The sequence below is a fragment of the Pteropus medius genome, unplaced genomic scaffold, assembly GCF_902729225.1.
Source record: "Pteropus medius unplaced genomic scaffold, Ma_sr-lr_union100, whole genome shotgun sequence".
NCBI lineage: Eukaryota > Metazoa > Chordata > Mammalia > Chiroptera > Pteropodidae > Pteropus > Pteropus medius.
In genome coordinates this window covers 50,497,089-50,516,970 of record NW_024344378.1, presented here as the reverse complement: position 1 = coordinate 50,516,970, position 19,882 = coordinate 50,497,089, and the positions used below count along the sequence as shown (strand labels likewise).

Genomic DNA, 19,882 nt, shown 5'->3' with positions numbered 1-19,882 from the left:
TGGGGGCCCAGCAGGCCTAGGAAATATGAAAATTGGTGCTTTGTCGGGCTGCAGGCTGGTGGTAGCTCCATGTCTGAGCTTTGTCTGTCAGTAGAGATTGGAATTGTCAGATGAAAATCACTACCTAGCCGTGGGCGACTGTCTCCTCTGCTGCTGTAAGCGCACATGCTGCCTGTCGCTTCGGAGCCTGCTCGTCTTCTCTTTGTTTTTCTGAAATGTGATGAAATGGAACATGCTTTTAAAAAACTTATTTTCTGGAGATGGGTTGGCTGGGATTACTGGCCGTGGCAGCCTTATTTCTGCCCCCGTGAGTTCCTTGTCTCACATCACTGATGGCATACTGGCAAGGGCCGCTTGGATTTATTTTTCTTTTTATTCTTGATAATCTTTCCAAATATATTCCTTTGATGACTTGTTTATTTGCACCCAGGCTGAAGATTCAATAGAATTTCTTAACCATGTTACCTTTTTTTCTTAAGAATAATTCTTTTTCTGATTATCAAGGCAGTGCTCATTCAAAAGAAAAGATTCCAGAACTATACATGATAGAAAGTCTGAGTTCTCTTAAGTATCTGCTGAGGAAGAAGGCATAGCAATCTCAGACAGTGGTCGTTTGGGTGGGCGGGGCCATTCTGGGGATCATACTGTGGCTGCTTGGTAGGTGAGGGACGGGCAGAGGGAGCAGGGCTTGTCTTAAATGCAGCCCAGCAGTAGTTAAAAGGTGTAGGGTACATCTGATTTCAAGTCTAGCTGATTGATCCTAGGGCTAGTTCCTTCTCTGAACTTCACGGTCATTTTTTGTAAATTAGGGCTAATAGCAATACCTTTTTCCTGGAGTGCTGAGAGTTTTAACTAAGATGACATGTCCATTTGATAGCTTTTCAAGGCTCTCACTGTGGATGTTGTCTGTATTGGAAGGGGCTGCACAGAGCCTGGCACGGTAGTAACTGTATTGGTGTGGTAGTGCTGCTGCAATGAAGTACCACAGGCTGGGGAGCTCAGACAACAGCCGTTTATTGTCTCACAGTTATGGAGGCTAGAAGTTCAAGGTCAGGGTGTCAACAGGGTTGTTTTCTTCTGAGGCCTCTCTCCTCGGCTTGTAGATGGCTGTCTTCTCCGTTTCCTCACATGGTCATTCCTCCATGTGTGCATGCATGTCTGTGTTCAGATTTCTTCTTTTAAGAGTTAGGGCCCACTCTACTGACCTCATTTAAACACCTCTTTTAAAACCGCATTCCCAAATATAGTCACTTGCTGAGGTACTGGGGGTTAGGACTTCAACATATGAATTTTGGTGGGAACAGTGTTCAGCTCTTCACAGCAATTATTACTGTTATGCATGGCTCTGTAATGGTAAAGAACACCGAAGCTGCCCTTGGCACTGTCCCCAACTTGTGTGACTTGGCTCAGTCGTGCCTCCCTTGGACATCTGCAGACTGTCAGGGCTAGGCAGTATAGGGGTCCCTCTTAATCTTTGAGGAGGCCGAAGTGTAACTGGAAAACATGGAGCCAACACTTAATCTTCACGCTTGAAGTGTTGGCCTTGGACTGGGCCTGGTAATAGCAAGACAGTGATGCAGGCTTGAGGTTTCCAACCACTGGGAGGAGATTGGGCGTGTTTGCTGTCAGGGCTACCTGCACATGGGCAGAGGGCCAGCAGCTGGGCGGAGACTGGGACCTTTGGGGGCTGGTGTGTCTTTGGTTTGTTTTGCTGTACTCTGTGGTTGTGGATTTTGTTTTTTTCTACTTGCACAAAATAGTGAATATTTTCTCTTGTTACTTAAGATCAATCTTCTCTACTGAGGGCTGCCTCTATGAAAGATAACCCACTCTCCTTTGTACATTTGAAATACTTCTCTTATCTCCTCCTTCATTTATTAGAATTGACTTGGGGCAATTCGAACACTTTGTATGACCTGGAGTGGGGTGGGGGGAGGCTCTTTTTTCTACATTTTAGGAAGGACTGACCATGGGCCTGATTTCTAAGAGTTGGAATATGATTTATACTCAGTTGAGGGTAAATATGAGCACTGTGTTTGCTGATATACTAGGTATAAAACGAACATGATAGAAGGCTTTGTTATGTGCTTTTTAGTGAAGGAGAAGGTTGCTTGAGGTGTTTCACCTTTATTTGGTGGGAGTGGGGTAGGAGTGGCTACAAAAGGAACACTCACTGCTGAATGTGTTGGTGCAGTGGGTCTATAGCCCAGTTTTGTTTAGAAACTGCTCACTGTGCTCTGGATGTGACGCAGGCAAACATTTGATACATAAGTAGATTTCTGCAGGTGAAGACGTGTAGCTGTCCTTTTTGTAAAACACTGTAAAAGTCTCTGTGGTTTTGGGAACAGACTCTTTCCACCCACTTCTGAAGGTCACCTTTTCAAAATCTCCACAAAGCACTGTGTAAATTAGGGGTGAACCCTCCTAGGTGGTGTTGCCTTATCCAAGAGGAAGGTGTGTAAAGTGTCCTATAGCTTGCCTCAGATGGGAAAACCACCTCCTTTGGGCTGGGTCTCTCACCGACACCTTGAAGAGGCAAACCTTTTGCTTTCTGTTTCTAGGGCCTCAAAAAAAAAGTGTAGATGGGAAGGGATCATTGTTTATTTTATTTTTCCCCGAGGGCTCTTTCTGTCCTGGTGTCATTTAAAGAATGTTGGAGAAACAGATTGGATTTTAGAGTTAATTCCAATTGGTAATTAATTATAGTGAGCTTGTTAAGAACCAAGCATCTTGAAATAATGTTTCTGTTGGTAGACCGCCCTTAGAAACTACCAGACCAGGAATGCTGCACCCTCCCTGTCTTGCCCTCAGCTGACATCACTGCTCCATCATGGGCTCCTTTCCGAATGAGCAGGTGTGGCCTCATGCTCTTTTAGCACTGTACTTAGTTTTAATGTCTCTTCAGGCAGTTATTATGAGATATGGCAGTTCTTTCATGATGAACAACTTTTTGCCTTTTCTGGTCTAATCCAAGCCCTTCAATTCTGATGGAGCAACCAAGCCAGTCAGTTGCCTTATATAACTTGATAGAGCATTGTTGCCCTCCAGATGACCAAATCTAATGTTTCTTTGCGTTCTGTGTCCTACTCCAGCGTTTGATGTGGCAGATCCGCCCCTCTAACTGCTCTCTGTCACATTGCCTTCTAGAAGATTTCATTCTCTTGCTCCTCCTGTCTCCCTGACTGGTCTTTCTGTGTCTCTTATTTGTCTCTTCCAGAAATTCTCATTTTTTCTCCTATCCACATAGGTCATATGTCTCAGGATTTTGTCCTGTACGCACCAAGAACAGTACGTACTAAAACTAGATATAGGGTGCTGTTTAGAAAGTCCTAGATCTGGCTCTCCCCTCCTCTCACTTGTTTCTTACCCAAGGGCTTTACATCACCAATTAGTGATCCTAGAAGTGTCACTCACATCCTCCAGGCTCTGGGAGTGAGTACCACGTGAACTGCTTTAGCCTGAAACTTTCTCCCCAGCTCCAGACTCTGATTTTCAACCATCATCAGGCTGTCTGCACAGGGATTTTCTTTAGCACATTAAGCCTGAGTCTCAACAATCTCATCATCCCTCTTAACTGGTTCTCTTCAGTTCTCTGCCTCTCTTCACTGTAGTACCTTCGCAGACACCCCAATCCCCAACATCTTCCTTCACCACTCCCCACCCACGGTCTTCCTCATCCCATCCTTCCCACCTCTGTACAGTCTGTTGTGGTCCTTCCCAGCCTGCATCCTTTTACCAGTAGTTCAGGGATATTCTTGCAGAATTATCCTAATAATTTCTTTACTTCTAGACCTTCCCTCTTTCCATATTTTGTGTTCACAGTTGCTGGAGACAGTTTCTGGACCTCATCCCTGCTCTTATTCCTGTGCTCAAAAACCTCAGGCATTCTTGAGTTCCAGGGCTGAGGAGCTGGGGTTTTTGCTTGTAGAGACCAAAGTCATTGTAGGATTGTGTGACACTAGATGGAGTTTGGACTACCCTGAATGCCTAGAGATTTTATATAACTATAATGAGAGATAAAGCCTTTATTTTTTTTTTTCCTTCACTGTTGGGTTTTTGGGTTCCAATTTTTTGTGTGTGATAAGAAACATATATCATAAAATTTACCATCCTAACCATATTTAAGTATATAGTTCAGTGGTATTAAATACATTTATAATGTGCTACTACTGGAGGGCAGAGGCAAGAGAACTAAAAGTTAAATCAAGCTATATTCAGAGACTGCAGAATGCTGATCAGCTCTATGACTACACCATGAGGAAACCTGCAGAAAAAAGGAAGATTTCTGCTGGGATTACTAACAAACCATTTATCCATACCGTGAAGGGAAAAAAGGAAAACAAAGCTTTTAAGTCATCCCCTACACAAAATAAACACATTCTCTACCGCTAAAACCATGGAGAACCTATGGATCAAAGGCTTGGAATGGCCAGCAGGCATTTCATGCTACATATTCTTACCTTTTCATGCTGTATGCCATACCATCAAGTGAAAATGGGTAAACAAAGCCTTTAAACTATAATTAATAGAAACTAATAATGATATATTCTTATATATAAACTGATAATAAACTGAATTCCCTCGCAGTGTCTTTCTCTCAGTCCCTCTCATTGTCTGTCTCTGTCTGTCCCTGTGAGTCTCTCTTAGGCTCTCTCACTGTCTGCCTCTGAGAAGAGACCACGCTCTGTCTAGGGAGGCTTACCCCTTCTCATAAATTTTCCTTTCACCTAACTCTGGCATGCGCTTGAATTCTTTTCTACGCTCAGTCAAGAACTGTCTCTCTCGGTGCAGGCCCCACTCGGGGGAATTTGCCCTGTCTAGCATCACTACCGTCACCACCATCCATATCCAGAACTCTTTTCATCTTGTAAAATGGAGACTATACCATTAAACAGTAACTCCCCATTTCCCCCTCCCCACCCAGCCTCTGGCAGCCACCATTCTACTTTCTGTCTCTGATTTTGATTACTCTTAAGTACTTCATATAAATGGAATCAAACAGTATTTGACTTTTTGTGACTGGTTTATTTTATTTAGCATAATGTCCTCAAAATTCATCCGTATTGTAGAATACATCCAAGTTTCCTGCTTTATTAAGGCTGAATAGTATTCTATTGTATGTATAAACCACATTTTGCTTATTTATTCATCATCTATCAATGTGTACTTGTTATATCTACACATTTACATTATAGGTGTTGTGAATAATGCGGCTATGAACATGGGTATAGGAATGTCTCTTTGAGATGCTGCTTTCAGTTTTTGGGGATAAATGGATCTATTTGATCATATGGTAATACTGGGTTTAATCTTTTGAGAAACCACCATATTAGTTTTCACAGTGGCTATACCATTTTACATTCCCACCAATAGTGCACAAGGGTTCCAATTTCTCCACATTCTCACTGACATTTGTTATTTTCTACTTTTTTGATAGTCATCCTAAGAATTGTGAGTGAGGTTTTGATTTGTATTGCTCTAATGATTAGTGATGTTGAGCATCTTTTCATGTGTTTATTGGGTGTTTTTATATTTTTTCTCTTTGTTTTTATATTTTCTTTGGAGGAATATTTGTTTAATTCATTTGAGAAACCACCATATTAGGTATATTTTGATCAGGTTTTTTTTATTGCTGAATTTTAGGAGTTCTTTATATATTTTGATAGTAATCCTTTATCTGATATGTGATTCGCAAATATTTTCTCTCATTCTGTGCATTGCCTTTATACTCTGTTGATGGTGTCTTTTGGTGACCAAATTTTAAAAATTTTAATGCAGCACAATATGTCTATTTTTCCTTTTGTTGCCTATGCTTTTGGTGTTATATTCAAGAAATCACTGTCAAATCCATTGTCATGAAGCTTTTGCCCTATATTTTCTTCTAAGAGTTTTATAGTTGTAGCTTTTGTCTTTAGGACTTTGATTCAGTTTGAGTTAGTTTTTGTATATGGTGTCAGATAAGGATCCAAATTCAGTTTTTTGCATGTGGATATCTAGTTTTCCCAGCATCATTTCTTGAAAAGACTGTTATTTCCTCATTGAGTGATCTTGGCACCTGTTAAAAATTATTTGACCATCTAAGCAAAGGTTTATTTCTGGGCTCTTTATTTTGTTCCATTGGTCTGTATGTCTGTCTTTATGTCAGTACCATACTGTTTTGATTACTGTAGATTTGTAGTAGGTTTTGAAATCAGGAAGTGTGAATCCTCCAGCTTTAATTCTTTTTCAAGATTGTTTTGGCTACTTGGAGGTATTTCATATTAATTTTAGGACGGGCTTTTCTATTTCTGCAAAAAATGCCATCAGGATGTGGTAGGGATTTTGCATCGAGTCTGGAGATCACTTTGGGTCACATGGGCATCTTAAATCCCTTGAATCTTTTATTCATTTTCTTATGTTTGTTGTTGTTGTTTGTGTTTTGAGGTAAGAGTAGAGAAAAAGGTGTTTCTGGGAAGAGATGAGGCTAGCAGTAAAGAGTAGAGGTATGAAGGAAACTGGGAAAGATTAGCAGTGAAGTCTGGGAGTGATGAGACTTGGGTCTTCAGAGCAGGTTAGAACATAACATTTTTGAGCAGTTTCTTTACAGTTAAAAAGTACTTTCAACATGTTATTTTGTTTGCTCGGCATAACAACCTGTGAAATACAGATAAAGACTTTTTATAGCCTCATTCCTTCAGATGAGGAAACTGAGGCTCAGAAAAATTATTTGCCTCTGGTCACCCATTAGTCAGCCAAACCAGGGAGAGCCCAGGTCCATCCATCTCCTGATCCTGTGCCCTTTTCACTGTGCAGAGTCACTTTGTGCCTCCCACCCATGCGGTAGGGGTCTTGGTGGGTTCAAAGTCAGCAGGAATATTGTAGGGGGCAGTAGGGAAGTGAGCAGTTATCCATGATCTCATGGGGACCCAGGCTGAGTTGCCTTGGTGGTCAGTAATTTTCAAGGCACCACACAAAGCAGATAAGGAGGTAGGTGTTTACGCTGTTGAAGGGAGAGGTGACAGAAACAGTAGCTCATTACCGATGAAGACAAGACCTTTCCTTTGCAGTTGTCCTTTTTGGCCTTTGTGGACCGAATGTTCCTGACCTGTCCAACCCAGGGTGTCATGTCTTTGTTCACTTTCCAGCTGACTCCATGAGACTTGGGCTGTTCCCTGAGCTGTCATTTCCTATGGCTGACTCCTCAGCTTACCCTGATTTGAATTTAATGGAAAATGGTCATTTGGGGGATGATGTCACATTAAGGAGACAGTGGGAGAGAGACACCTCTTGCAGTTCTTTTGCATTCAGTCTGAGCATCAGAGTCATGATCAGGTTCCCAAAACCCCATTGGTTCATTTTATTTCCTGCTGCCTTCTAAGCCAGGATGGAAATATTTATCTAGTTTGTTCCAGAGATTGTACTTGTCTCCTTTGGGCAGACCAGAGTAGCTGATGGCCAGAGGAGTGACAGGGTTGGAGGGGTTGAAGCCAGGAGCAGAGTACAAGGCTGACACCTAAGGTACAGCAGAGATGACTAGAACCAGCTTTCTTCCTTTTCTTCCTTTCCACTATTGGAAAAGATAATGTTGGCCACAGTGCTGAATGCTGGCCCACAAGCCACTTCCTGGCATAGTTGCTTGTCAGAATTACTGACCCATCAGTTGTGACTCCTAGATGCCTTTCACCTCAAGGCTGTCATTGAGCAGGGTATGGCCACTCATATCCTCTGCTGTCTGTTGGGACAAGAAATTGGTGAGTTTCCGTTTTTCTGATCTTGTTTGAAAGGAGGTAGTATAGAATTGGATAAGAATCATGTCTGAATCTGGATACATCACTTACTAGCTTTGTGGCCTTGGGCAAGTTACTTGGCCCCTCTGAGCCTTCATTTTGCCATCTAGAAAATAAGTTGTAACAGTTATTTTGTGTGGTTATTAGGAATAGTAAGTGAAATAATCCTTATAAATAGTGCCTTTCCTGTGACAAGTACTCAAAAAATGTTAGCTACTGTGAGTAGTCAGAGTGTGTAGTATATTCAAGAAAAACTTGAGCCAAAACATGTCAGGTGCCTACTGTATGTTGATGGCTCTTCATAACACTTCCTGACTCATTTATATCAGTCTCTTTGATACCCAGGGACGTTCAGGGAGTGAACGGAGTACAGGTACAGTTCGATCAGAAGTCAGGAGGGTTGTGTATCCAGGGCATCCTGGGCATATGAGGCCATCTCTCTAAGCCCCTAGTTGCATACTTTTGTGTTCATGTCCTTTACTTGGCCAGTTGGCTCTCTCCTACCTCACTGCCTGCTTCTCTTCTGTCTTCTTTGTTGATTCCTCTTTTCATCCCTCAGCCCCCAGTGCTCAGGGTTTGTTCCTTGGACTTCTCTGCTGCCCTCTCTGTCCACTCTCCCTCCTTGGGTTATCACATCAAGTCTTATTGCTTTAAATACTGATCATATGTTGACAGTTCCCAAATGATATCCGTAGTCTCATCCTTATCCCTGAAATTCAGACCATTTATCCAACTGCTTATCTGACATCTCCACTTAGGTGCCTGTGGTTAACTTGGCCAAACATGAACTCATGGTTCCCCACCTCTCCTACCCCACCCCCCGCCCCCAACTATTCTTCCTGCAGGCTTCCCCATCTCAGCAACAGCCAACTTCATCCTTCCAGTGTCCAGGCTAAGAACCCTGGAGTCATCCTTAACATCTCTTTCTTTCGTGTTCCACATTTAGTCTGTCAGCAGATCCTTTCAGTTTACCTCCCAAACATGCCCAAATCCAGCCACTTCTCACTAGCTCCACTCTTATCACCCTCATCCAAGCTACCAGCATTTCTCCCTTGGATTATTGAATTTGCTGTCAGACTGGTTTCCCTGCTTCCACCCTTCCCTACCTGTGGACAGTATTTAATGTAGCAGCCAGTGAGCCTATTAAAATGTAAATCAGACCATGTCTCTCCTCTCTGTGGCCCACAAGGTCCTGCTTGAGTTCTTTATGCCACCCCCACACTGTACACCTTGGAGTTACCTGGGAAATGGACACCTCATTCACCACCCCATTCCTGTTGAAAGATGGACTATATTGGTCCTTATAATGAACACCGAAAAAGGGGATATAAGCATCATTACTCTGATATTTTAGCAAGTTCATTATTCTTGTTCCAAAAATTTGAGGAGCATACTGCAGCTATATCTCAGTTTGGGGATATTATTAATATTAACTTAAAAACCTGATACTTTGGGGGGTGGTCTGTGTAAACCAGGGAGTGCCTCTTCATCTGACCCAGAGATAACAGCAAGCCTCGTCTGTGTCGCCAGCCTCTCTGTACCTGTCAGGGAGAAGGTGATTGCCCCACCCTGAGGTGTGTGTGTAGAGTGCATGAAGCGGGACTTCCTTGATAGATGCCCCAGCTTCTGTGGCTGTTCTGTTCCAGGGCCACAGTCACCCCATATCTCCCTGAAATGTTGGGGCTTGTCAACCTTGAAGTTTGGGTCTCTGTTCATAGCCTTGGGCCATATTTTTAAAAGAACAGAGGCTGAGGCTTTAGGGTGGGGCGTGGCTATCCTGAACCCTGGTTCTGCAAGAGGGCTTCTTAATAGCCAAAGGGACCCATCCTCCTAGTACCTCCTGAGGTCCTCTTTAGTGAGGGTGCCCATGACCTGGGACCAGTCTCCACACGGGCATAGGTGCCCGAGTGGGCAGGCAGCAGCCACACATCACAACCATGAAGCCACAGCTCCTCCCCCTCTCTTTCCACTTTTAGTCCCTATGCCTAGCTCAGCTCACAATGCCTGGTGAGTATCCTCTTGGTGGGGGGAGGAGGACAGGGAGGCCACAAGTCTACTCTGGGTGCCATAAGTCTAGGTTAGGAGGCCCTGCTCTGAGACTTCTCACTTGCACAGGGTGACAGGTTCTGCTTGTGTGACTTCCGTGCTGATCTGGCTTCTGCATACTCCAGGGTCAGCTCCAATCATGGAGTCCACCGTGACTGCTCTTCCACTTTCAGAGCTGGGCAGCAGCATCATATAGAGGTATCAGGAGCACAGACTTTGGGCTTGACTGCCTGGATTTCTATTGTGTTTTTGACCCCTCAGTGGCTCTACCATGACCTTAAGCAAGTTCCTTAACTTTTCTAACCCTTAGTTTCCTCCTCTGTAAAGTGGGAATTAACCAAAACAACATGCACACAGTGCTTACACATCCCAGCACGAATGGTGCTTCGTGTCTGGTAGCTGCTATTATTGTTGTTAGTGAGGGTTGTATAGTCCAGCAGTTTGTCACTGTGAACTGTGCGACCGTGTCACTCTAGTACAGCTTTCAATTTAGGTAATCAAAGGATTGAGAAGGGCAGGTTGGAAGGTTCATGATTTGACCATAATAGCAGCAGCAGCTAACACTTGGAGTGCTGACTGCGTAGGTGCTTTTTCAAGCCCTTTTTACATTAACTCAGTTGATCCTCTGTGAGGTAAGCACACCTGTTATCTCATTTTACAGATAAGCTCATGGAGGCAGGGAGAGGCTGAGTAACTTACCTGAGGGCACATAGCTGCTAAGTAGCCGAGTTGGGAGTCGAAGCCAGGCTGGCTGGCGCCCCATCGGTATCCTGGTCATTGCAGCCTTGGTTTACAGACCAGTGCCCCAGGCTCAGAGAGGGGAAGGGACTTCCACAGACTTCCAGAGTCTCCTAGCAGTGGCGCACCCTCCTCAGCCCCTGCTCATCTTTTTTCTGTCAGACCTGGCCTAGTGCTTTGCAGGGCTCAGGCATGCGTTGGGGAACCTGGCAAACATGTGCATCCTCTGTCATTTGTGTGCTGGTTGTGGTTCCTCAGGTGTGAACTAGGAGAGGGTCTCAAGGTGAGGCAAGTGGCCTGGTGGTGACTCTCACCCTGGGACCAGGCAGCACTTGCCCACTCTGTCACTGAGCCCTGAGGGGATGGTAGCTTGCCTTCTCCCTCTCCTTTCTCAGGTGCTTGGGGTGAGGTTGCATGTCCTCCCAGACCAGAGCTGTCTCAAGTCGGATAGGCAGGCCAGCCTCTCTTCACCTTCCTGGGAGCTCAGGGAGGACTGCGTGCTGGCTCAAGGCTGAAACAAGTCCCCCCCGCATTGTAGGTTTCACAGGGAGAAAGTGTGAGTCACTGTGGCCTTGACAAGCTCCAGGTGAATGGAGGGCTGTGTTAGGGGAAATTCTTCTGTCTCTTGTGCCCCATAGTCTGCGTTATCGCTAGAGTGATTTTAGTGGAAGTTCTTTTGAAGTGATCTCTATGATCCGATGGGGCTGAGTCATAGAGGAAACACAATTAGCAGGGACCCTGCTGGGCTCTTGGGAAGGACACAGTACGTGGCCCAGGCTAGTCTCAAAGAGTTTGCTGGTTCTCTCCCAGGGCTTCTGCCATGGCTTTCGTTTGCATCCCATCTGCTGACTCTGGTCAGCCTTGGTGTCCCGCATTTATTCTGTCCATGGACCATGGTCTTTGGGCACTTGTTGGAAATGTAGAGTTTCAGGCCTCACTCTATCTGCCCAGCCAGTACCTGCACTTTATGCAGGTCCCCGGGTAATTCCTGTGGCAGTAAAGAACCCTTCTCTGGTCCACACTGCCATGAAAACCTGGACTCATGCTCTGCTCTCCTTTGCTATAAATGTGTCAGATCCTCTGACTTTCAGGACCTCTGCACAGGGTTGCATGAGATTGTGGGGAGCGCCCTAAGTGACAGTGCCTGCTGCCTGTGGTTATGAGGGGTGGAAGAGGAGGGCCTGGGGGCAGTTCGGTGGGGAAGCTCGTTACTCTGGGCCTCTCCATGAGGTGGAGTATCTGCCTTAGGTTTCAGTGCAGGTGGGGTGCAGGTGCCTTCAGGGAGCCTTGGGGGTAATTGTCTCTCACGTGGCCAAGAGTGATGGGGCTGTGAGGGGCAGGGAAGTGCATGCCTGTGAGACAGGACTCCTGTTGGCCTCTCGATTGTGAAACCTCAGAGGCAGTTGACTCCCAGCACCCGCTCCTCAGAAGCACTGGCTTCGAAAGGACACCGTGTGACTTTGGAGGAGAGTGACTCCTTTGCTTTTTCCCGACAGTCCTGACCACACAAGCTTTTTAAGACAACAATAGCTGAAGAGACAAAGCATGACCAAGACAACATCGTCTTTGGGCCTCCCTCTGCCCCGAATGACGTCTAAGGCCTGGGAACATTGTAAAAACTGGACCCTGTCCAATTTTAATCGCTCCCTGCTGGCCCCCACCCCTAGATCCCAGGAGCCCTGCCGGCTGACTTGGGGGTAGTGATACCCACAGATGCAGACAGAGATGTCACACTGCCCCCTAGGTCAGGCCCCAGATCCCTTTCAGGACTTTAGGGTCAAGGAAGAGGAACAGAATGCGTTGATTGGTCAGTTGACTCCCCCAGCCAGGGCAGGAGATGGGAGAAGAGAGAGAAGGGTGTCTGCCAAGTTTAATTAACAGTGGAAACTTGCCATGGGGGAGGAGAGCGACAGTCTGAAGAGGAGGGGTGGTTTACTGGAAGATGGGACACTGCTGATGCCAATAATAAGAAAGAAGCAAGACGTTCCTGCAGGGAGCATCTACCGGAGCACCAGCTGGGTGTTCTCAGTGTTGCGAGCAGGATTAGGTGTGAGTGGGAGAGTTTATTTGTGCCTGCTTTTCCAAGGAGGCATCTTTTGAAAACAGTCCACCAACATACCAGCCGACGAGCCTTCCTTGCCCCCATAAAAAAAAAAAAAGATAAGAAGATGGCAGTCGAGTTTAAAAATATAGGCACTATGTTCTACTCTTGTTCTTAGAAGACATCAATGGATTGCCTGAATTACATCTGACTTTAGTTCACAGATCTTTACACAATGCTTAACATTTACGATCTGGGGAGAGTGACGATTTGAGATGCTCATTATTTAAGACAAAAATGCAGAAGTGTTGAATGGACAGTAAAATGAATAGTGTGGGTTGAACTTGAAGTACAGGGGTATTTTTATTGAACATTACTATTCATTTTTCATTTTTCTGGTTCTATCTTCCTTCATATTATGTGCAAATTCCCCTCTGATATCCTTGCCAGGGATCTTGGGGCAGCATTGCCTGTTAGGCCATCCTGACCTGCAGCTTTCTCCAGCATCTACTTGCTGTTGCCAGTTCTGCTGCTGGAAGCTGTAATGAACAAATTGAATCCCTTCTGGCGGTCCTTCTTGAAGACAAAACACCTGCCTACTCCCCTAATCATCCTCTACAGTCCATGCTAAACACCCACTAGTTCTTCAGAGATTCTCAGAAAATGCTTTAACGTTCGTTCCTGGCCACCGTTTTAGTTTTTACCGAAGTCCCTTTTTTCTTCTTTTCTCTTTTTCTCTCCCCTTTCATCTCTTTTTCAGGTGGGCACACCTGTTAGCTCACGTGTGCACTGTTGTACCACGGCTCTTCATCTCTCTGTCCTCCATGTGTGGTCTTCATGTCCTCCCCTTAGGTCTTCCCTGGGGTCTCTTCTGTCCCCAGGCGGTCTCCTCCTCGCCATGAGTGTCTCTTTCTCTCCCTCTCTCCTATCTACCCCCATCTCTTTATCTCTCTTCTTTCCCTCCTGAGAGTGTGCACACATAGGTGGCTTGTCAAGAGCTGAGATGGGAAAGAACCCCTTAAACTTGTCCCCAACATTTCTGGTCTCAGAGCCCAAAATCTCAGTAATTCTTGGCCACTTTCTGACACTAAAGTCCTAAGGTTTGTTCAAAGGCCTTACGACTAAAATCTCATCTCTGGCTCACTCATTTCTGGCTCACTCTGCCCTGTATATATACCTTTTCATTGTATAATTCTTTTGGTTCTAGAACAAAACATTGCATCCTTCCCATTTTCTTGGTTTTTTGACCCACCATCTCTGCATGTTGTGCTTTTTTTGACTCTCAATTTAGTCTGAGTCTTCGCACCCTCTTAATTTTGTGTCCCTTGTAGACCTGATAAACAAAGCATACCTTCTTTTTTCATTAATCAGTGGAGAATGTAATTGCTAAAATGGGACAGGGGAAAGGACCTTGTAAGCTATCTGGTTAAACTGCTTTATTTTATAGACCAGGAAACAGAGTTTCAGAATACTGAAGCAATTTGCCCAGCTACTCACACGTGGATAAGAGCTGGGTTCAGAAACTGGGTTTCCTGACCCAGAGATTTTCTCTGATGCTTTAATGACAACGTAATTGCTGATAATTTCATGAGTAATTTTTAGTAAGGGGGCAAATACTGGCTAAATTATTAAGGACTGAGCTTGAATACTAAGAGCAGAATCATCAGGCAAAAAGAACAAATAGTCCACAGATGTTTAATTTATGCTCTGCTACCCTCTGCATGGAAGCCAGAGTCATACTGATAAAAATCTGTTGGGACTCTCTGGACTCTATTTAACCTGGGACCTGTTGCTCCCTTGCTAAGCTTTTCTTCAGGTATCCCAACAAGAAGCCAGCTGACTGAGGCCAGGTTCCCCTCTACCTGTGCATAGATCGGTCTCCAGAGCAAAAGGGTGGCAGGAGGTGAGGCAGAAACACCAAACACTAGGCCCTGCTGACCGCACCTCCCCTTCTTGGCCCCTTGAATCTGATTTCCAGTCCCTGGTGCAGTGTGGGTACTCAGCCTGGTGATGACTGAAGATCCATTGGTTTGACAGTGGTCTGGGGCATAGACAAGAGACCCCTTTGGAGTTAGTAACAAATGGTTTCCCTTTCTGTCCCCAGGCTCCACCTACAGCGTCTTGTCCATCATGCCCTCAGACTCAGAAAGCAGCAGCTCCCTCAGCAGTGTGGGTGAGTACCACCTTCCCACATGCCCCTCTTTCTACACCAGGCAGGAAAAGGGTGTGGGTGTGAGCCAGGGCAGTCCTGGATTCGTGGGATGGGAAGTTGGCCCTCACCTTTCAAATCACTCATGGGGTCAGCTTCCGTTGATTCCATTCACATCTTCTCTAATCAGCAAAACCTTCTCTTAATGGAGGAGGGCAAAAATCTGGCCCCAGCACTGGAAGGGAGGTGGGTGCTGGGAGAGGCACATATATTGCTGTTTTTTTCACCTACTCAGGGCGTAAGACTTATCAGTGAGCCTGTTGCCCCACCCATCCAAAGCCACCCATCCATGAGACTGGCCCCTTTTGATGCTGTCCTTTGTAACCAGGGACAGCCCACTGCAGTTGTTGCCTTAGGGACAGGAGTAGCCAGTCCATGCTAGAATGGATATGTTTCCAGAAGCCCATAGTGTGCTTTCATTTCACTGAAGACATCCCAGCAGAAAGGTTGTCATAGTCCTATAGCTGTCCCATACTTCTGTGACACACTGCCTTTTACATGCCCTCTATATAATACTCTTAGTGTGGTTTCTGGTGTTCTGATCTGACCTTGATGGTTAGATACACCTTTAGTGGTGAGTCCTGTAGTTTTTGAGTCAGAAAGGCTCACAGAGATTATCTGGTCTATTTATTTGGTTTTCCTTCATATAGACGGAGGGGAGTCTGTTGCCAGAGATTCCACAGCTAGCCAGAGCAGACCTTTCGTGTGTTAATTGACTATCGTTACAGACGCCTCCAGTGTGCCAGAAGTGGGCTTGGGATGTGGTGAAGAGGCAGGTGTGGTGCCTGTGCTTGTGGGTCTTAGGGTCTATGGGGGAAACAGTTAAATGAATAAGTGAGGTCAGAGGGATGAGAAGGGAAGACAGGTACAGTAGTGGGGTACTGCATTTATTCGCTAGGGCTGCCATAACAAAGTACCACAAACTGAGTGGCTTACAAGACAGAAATGTATTCTCTCACAGTTCTGGGAGCTAGAAGTCTTGAAGATCAAGGTGCCGTGTTGGCAGGGCTATGCCCCCTCTGAAGGCACTAGGTTAGGATCTGTTCCAGGCCTCTCCGGGCTTCTCGTGGTTGTTGGCAATCTTTGACATTCCTTGGCTTGTAGATGTATCACCTCAGTCTCTGCCTTCATCTTCAGATGATGTTCTCCCTGTGTGTCTGTCTCCAGTTTTCCCCTCTTAAAAAGGACACCAGTCATTGGTTTGGGGTCCTCCATACTCCAGTATGACCTCATCTTAACTTGATCATCTGTAAAGACCGCATTTCCAAATAAGGTCACATTCACATTTACTGGGGATTAAGACTTGATCATCTTTTGGGGGGACACAATTCAGCCCCTCACAGGCTCCTTTATCCTGTTTAGGCTTCAGGGAGGACTCTTGGGACCATAGTCAAGAGCTGCTGAGTATCACTTCATCCTTCCTACTTTGGGTCCATGAGACACATTGATTGAATGATGGGATTGTCCGATTTTTGAACTTGGGACCACCTTTCAGGAAGTGCATGTGGTGGGGGGCGGTCAGGATAAGGAGAGCGGTAAGGTGAGGCTTTTGTAAAACTGAACTGGTGGAGCCTGAGGGCACCTCTTGCCCCTCTCATGTCTCACCCTTTTTTGCTCCCTCCTCCCCTTGGGTACAAGGTCCAATGATCTAACAGATATGTCACAGACTCATTCACATGGACACTTCAAGGCTTAAGGCAGTACCTTTCCTAGGATCATTTGCATTTAAAAAGGGGTTCCAGAGAGATCTATCGCTTAAACCATAGCAAATATCGTTAATGGTGGAATTTTAAGCCAGAGCAGGAGGTGTGTTTTGTGTAGCTGGACTTTCACATGCTCTGGAAGAAGCCTTTTGTCAGTAACCCAACATTCGGTTCCCCACACACCTAATGAACCTTGGGATGGAGTTGTCAGCAGTGTCCCCGGATACTTGTCAGCAGGCAGGCAGGAAGCAATGCTGTCTGTGCCCAGATCTTGAATGCTGAAAGACCAGGTTGCACCCTTTCAGGTCAAAACCTCTTAAGTTCACCGAGAACCAAGATTTGCTTCTCTCACTCTTCTGCGTTTGGTGACGTTGTCCTTGGGGTGAGTAGCTCCATTTTTCTGCAGGCTGACTTCCATGTCTTTGTGGGTGCAGCAGTAGGGGTTACCTACTCACATTGCCTTAAACAATAAAGAAATGTGTGATCTCACATAATAAGAAGCACCGATCTGGGCTGAGTACATCAGGATGTGGATCTGCGATCCTCTGTGTGGTGTCTTACCCTTTAGGCTGATTGATGGTCAAGGATATGTAGCAGCATGTTCTAGCCATTATATCCAGACCTGACGATATCCAGGGCTACGATTTCCATGACGGGAACCAAAATGGCTTTTAAATTCAGAATAATTCAAATGAAACACAATTAAAATTTCTAGTTTCAACAGTCACCCTAGTCACATTTCAAGTACTCTGTGGTCGACTCTGGCTAGTGGCTACCAAATTGGACAGAGCAGGTAAAAGAACATCTCCATTGTCACAAATGGTCCAGAGACTGGACAGGGTTACCTCCTCTGGTGTCTCCTTATGAGCAAAGAAGCCTTCCCCAGAAGTCCCTCGGCATAGTCTCTCAGTATTGGGTTGCCTGTCTTTGTCCAAATCAGTGGCTCAAATAGTGTAGCCCTGGACCAGCAGCATTCAGGCACTTGGTAGAAATGCAGGTTCCTGAGCTTCGCGCCATACCTGCTACATCAGAAGTTGCGAGGGTGGGGCCCAGCAGCCGCATGTTGTAGCAGCCCTTGAGGATTGAGATGGGCTGGCCTAACCCAATGCCTGGCAAGAGAGCTGGAATGTCTATGTCTAGCTTGGATGAGCTCCCTGGTGTAGAATGAATGTTAGGGTCAGCCACAGGATCCTCCATTGCACTACCTCCCGGAGACTCCCTCCTGGCTCAGCCTCACCTTATGTTTGGCAGAGCTCTTCCTTCCCTGATCTTCGCAGGTGTACCCTAGCCCTGGCAGAAGGGGCCTCTGGTAAGTCAGATGAAGACTAGCTGTTTTTGTTTGTTCTTGATCTTTCTCCATGAACCTAAAAGAAAGGCAAAAGCTAGGTCTTAGAATAAAAATATCACTTTCACTTTCCCACATATATCTCCCTAACAAAGAACATTTGGGAAAAGAATGGCAAGTTATATTCGGCATAAGAGAAATTGGTAGATGAAGTCTTGAATATATCGTATTTTCTTAGTGACAGCTAGTACCTGATTGGCTTGCCTGATTAGCATTAGATCCTCAGGTGGTCTGTCCAGTTTCAGCTCTCTAGCTTGACCCCACTAACAACACACCATGCTCTTGCCAACTAACAGTTTTAAAGGTTGCAGTGTCTTTTTGCTGAGGCCTTCAGGGAGTTTTCATCTGTTAAGTGTTGTGGCTTCTTTGAGGCCTCCCCTTACTCCGTGCAGCCCTTTATTAAATAATCTGCCCCATTGGTAGGCCCCACAGATCTGCCCAGGGATTGCACACCCGTTTCAACCAATCGATACTTTTCTCCTGACCTGATTTCTCTGGTGCCTTTTATTTCTCATCTTGGATAACTAGAGAAGTTTTAAGGAAAAGAGAATTCTTGGGTGGCATTTATAAAACAAGTCTTAAATTTCATGCAAATTGAAGTGACAAGAGAGATTTCTCATTAAACAGAGATGTCTCCTGGCTTGTTGGTAGGAGAAGGAGCTGGAGGGCATCCTTCATATCCCAGTGAAGATTCCTTGAAAGTGCAGCTTCTAGTCAACAGGGAAGATGAGCCGAGTCATCGTGGAGGCAGGGCAGTACCCCGACTTCCTGTGCCCCCTGATCCTTCCTTGTCTGGCCCTTTGGGATCAGTCTGTTTTCCCTCAGTTCATCAGATGAATAGGAGCAGGTCTCTTCTTGGAGCACATGGTCAGTGCTCGCAGGGATTGTAGAGGGGCCTGGCCTCTGATCTCAGCCAGGTGTCTCAGTCCATCAAGGCTGTTACGACAAATATCACACAGACTGGGTGGCTTAGAAACAAACATTTATTTCTCATGGTTCTGGAGACTGGGAAGTCCAAGTTCAAGGCAGATTCAGTGACCGATGGGGCCCACTTCTTGCTTCATAGAGGCACCTTCCTGCTGTAACCACACATGGCAGAATTGGGGAGAGTGTGCTTTGGGGTCCCTTTTATAATTCATTAATCCATTTGTGACTGTCTCTACCCTCATGACTAATCACTCCAAAGGCTCCACCTTCTAATGCCACACCTTGGGGGTTAGGATTTCAACATAGGAATTTTGGGAGGCACACAAACATTCAGACCATAGCACCGGAAGTGTAAGTGACTAGCCATCTGCTCTGTGTAAAACAGAAAGAAATAGATAGCTCGGGGAAAGAGCAGTTATTTCTGATGAGGGGAGCCAGAGTAAGTTTCAGGGAGGAGATGATCCTTAAGTTGAGCCTTTCAAGAATGGTGCTGCATACACAAGAGCAGCCAGGAAGAAGCAATAGGCCATCGCCACATGTCTTGGTTTGGGTTTCAGCAAAGCTGACCTGGAGTCGAAGATTAGAGAGCAGGTAGCTTATCCAGGAGGAGATCTGGGAGCTGGGCAAGACTGCAGCTGCTGCATTGGAATCTAACCTCCTCTCACTCTAAGTCCTGAGAGGAGCTGAGCTGTGGGCTTGCAGGGACCAAGGAGGGCATCCCCCTGGGCTTTTATTGTTAAGGAAGGTACCCTCTCTGCATTTCATTAATGCATGATGCCTTTAAGTGCAGTGGCTACTAGACAGCCAGTAAAACCAAAAGAAAAAGTTAACTAGCCAGCGAATGCAACTTTGGTGCAGACTAGAGAGTCTCTCACTTTTTCAGGCTTCAGAATCACCTGGAGGGGATCACCCCTAAGGTTTCTGATTCAGTAGTTCTGGGTGGTACCTGAAATGTGCATTTCTACCAGCTTCTCTCCTGAAGCTAAGGTGCTTTCAGAAACACTGGCTCAGGACAAGGGGGCTGTCTCTCCCAGTAGTTCTGGCTCTCCTGGGTTGGAGGTGAGCTTGGTTTGGTTTTGCTCTCTCCTGCTTCTGATGACTATGTTC

At 45.7% G+C, this 19,882-nt stretch overlaps 1 protein-coding gene across 2 annotated transcripts in view; it reads left to right on the top strand.

Moving 5' to 3' along the window:
* Window positions 1-19,882, top strand: part of DLG5 (discs large MAGUK scaffold protein 5) — a 113,296-nt gene that overhangs the window by 29,450 nt on the left and 63,964 nt on the right. Inside the window, exon 2 of one of the 2 annotated variants that reach the window (XM_039872204.1) lies at window positions 14,696-14,764. The exons of the other annotated variant lie outside the window; for it this stretch is intronic. Coding sequence (XP_039728138.1) covers window positions 14,696-14,764 — 69 coding nt within the window. The remainder of the gene's footprint in view (window positions 1-14,695; window positions 14,765-19,882) is intronic. 2 annotated transcript variants of the gene reach the window in all.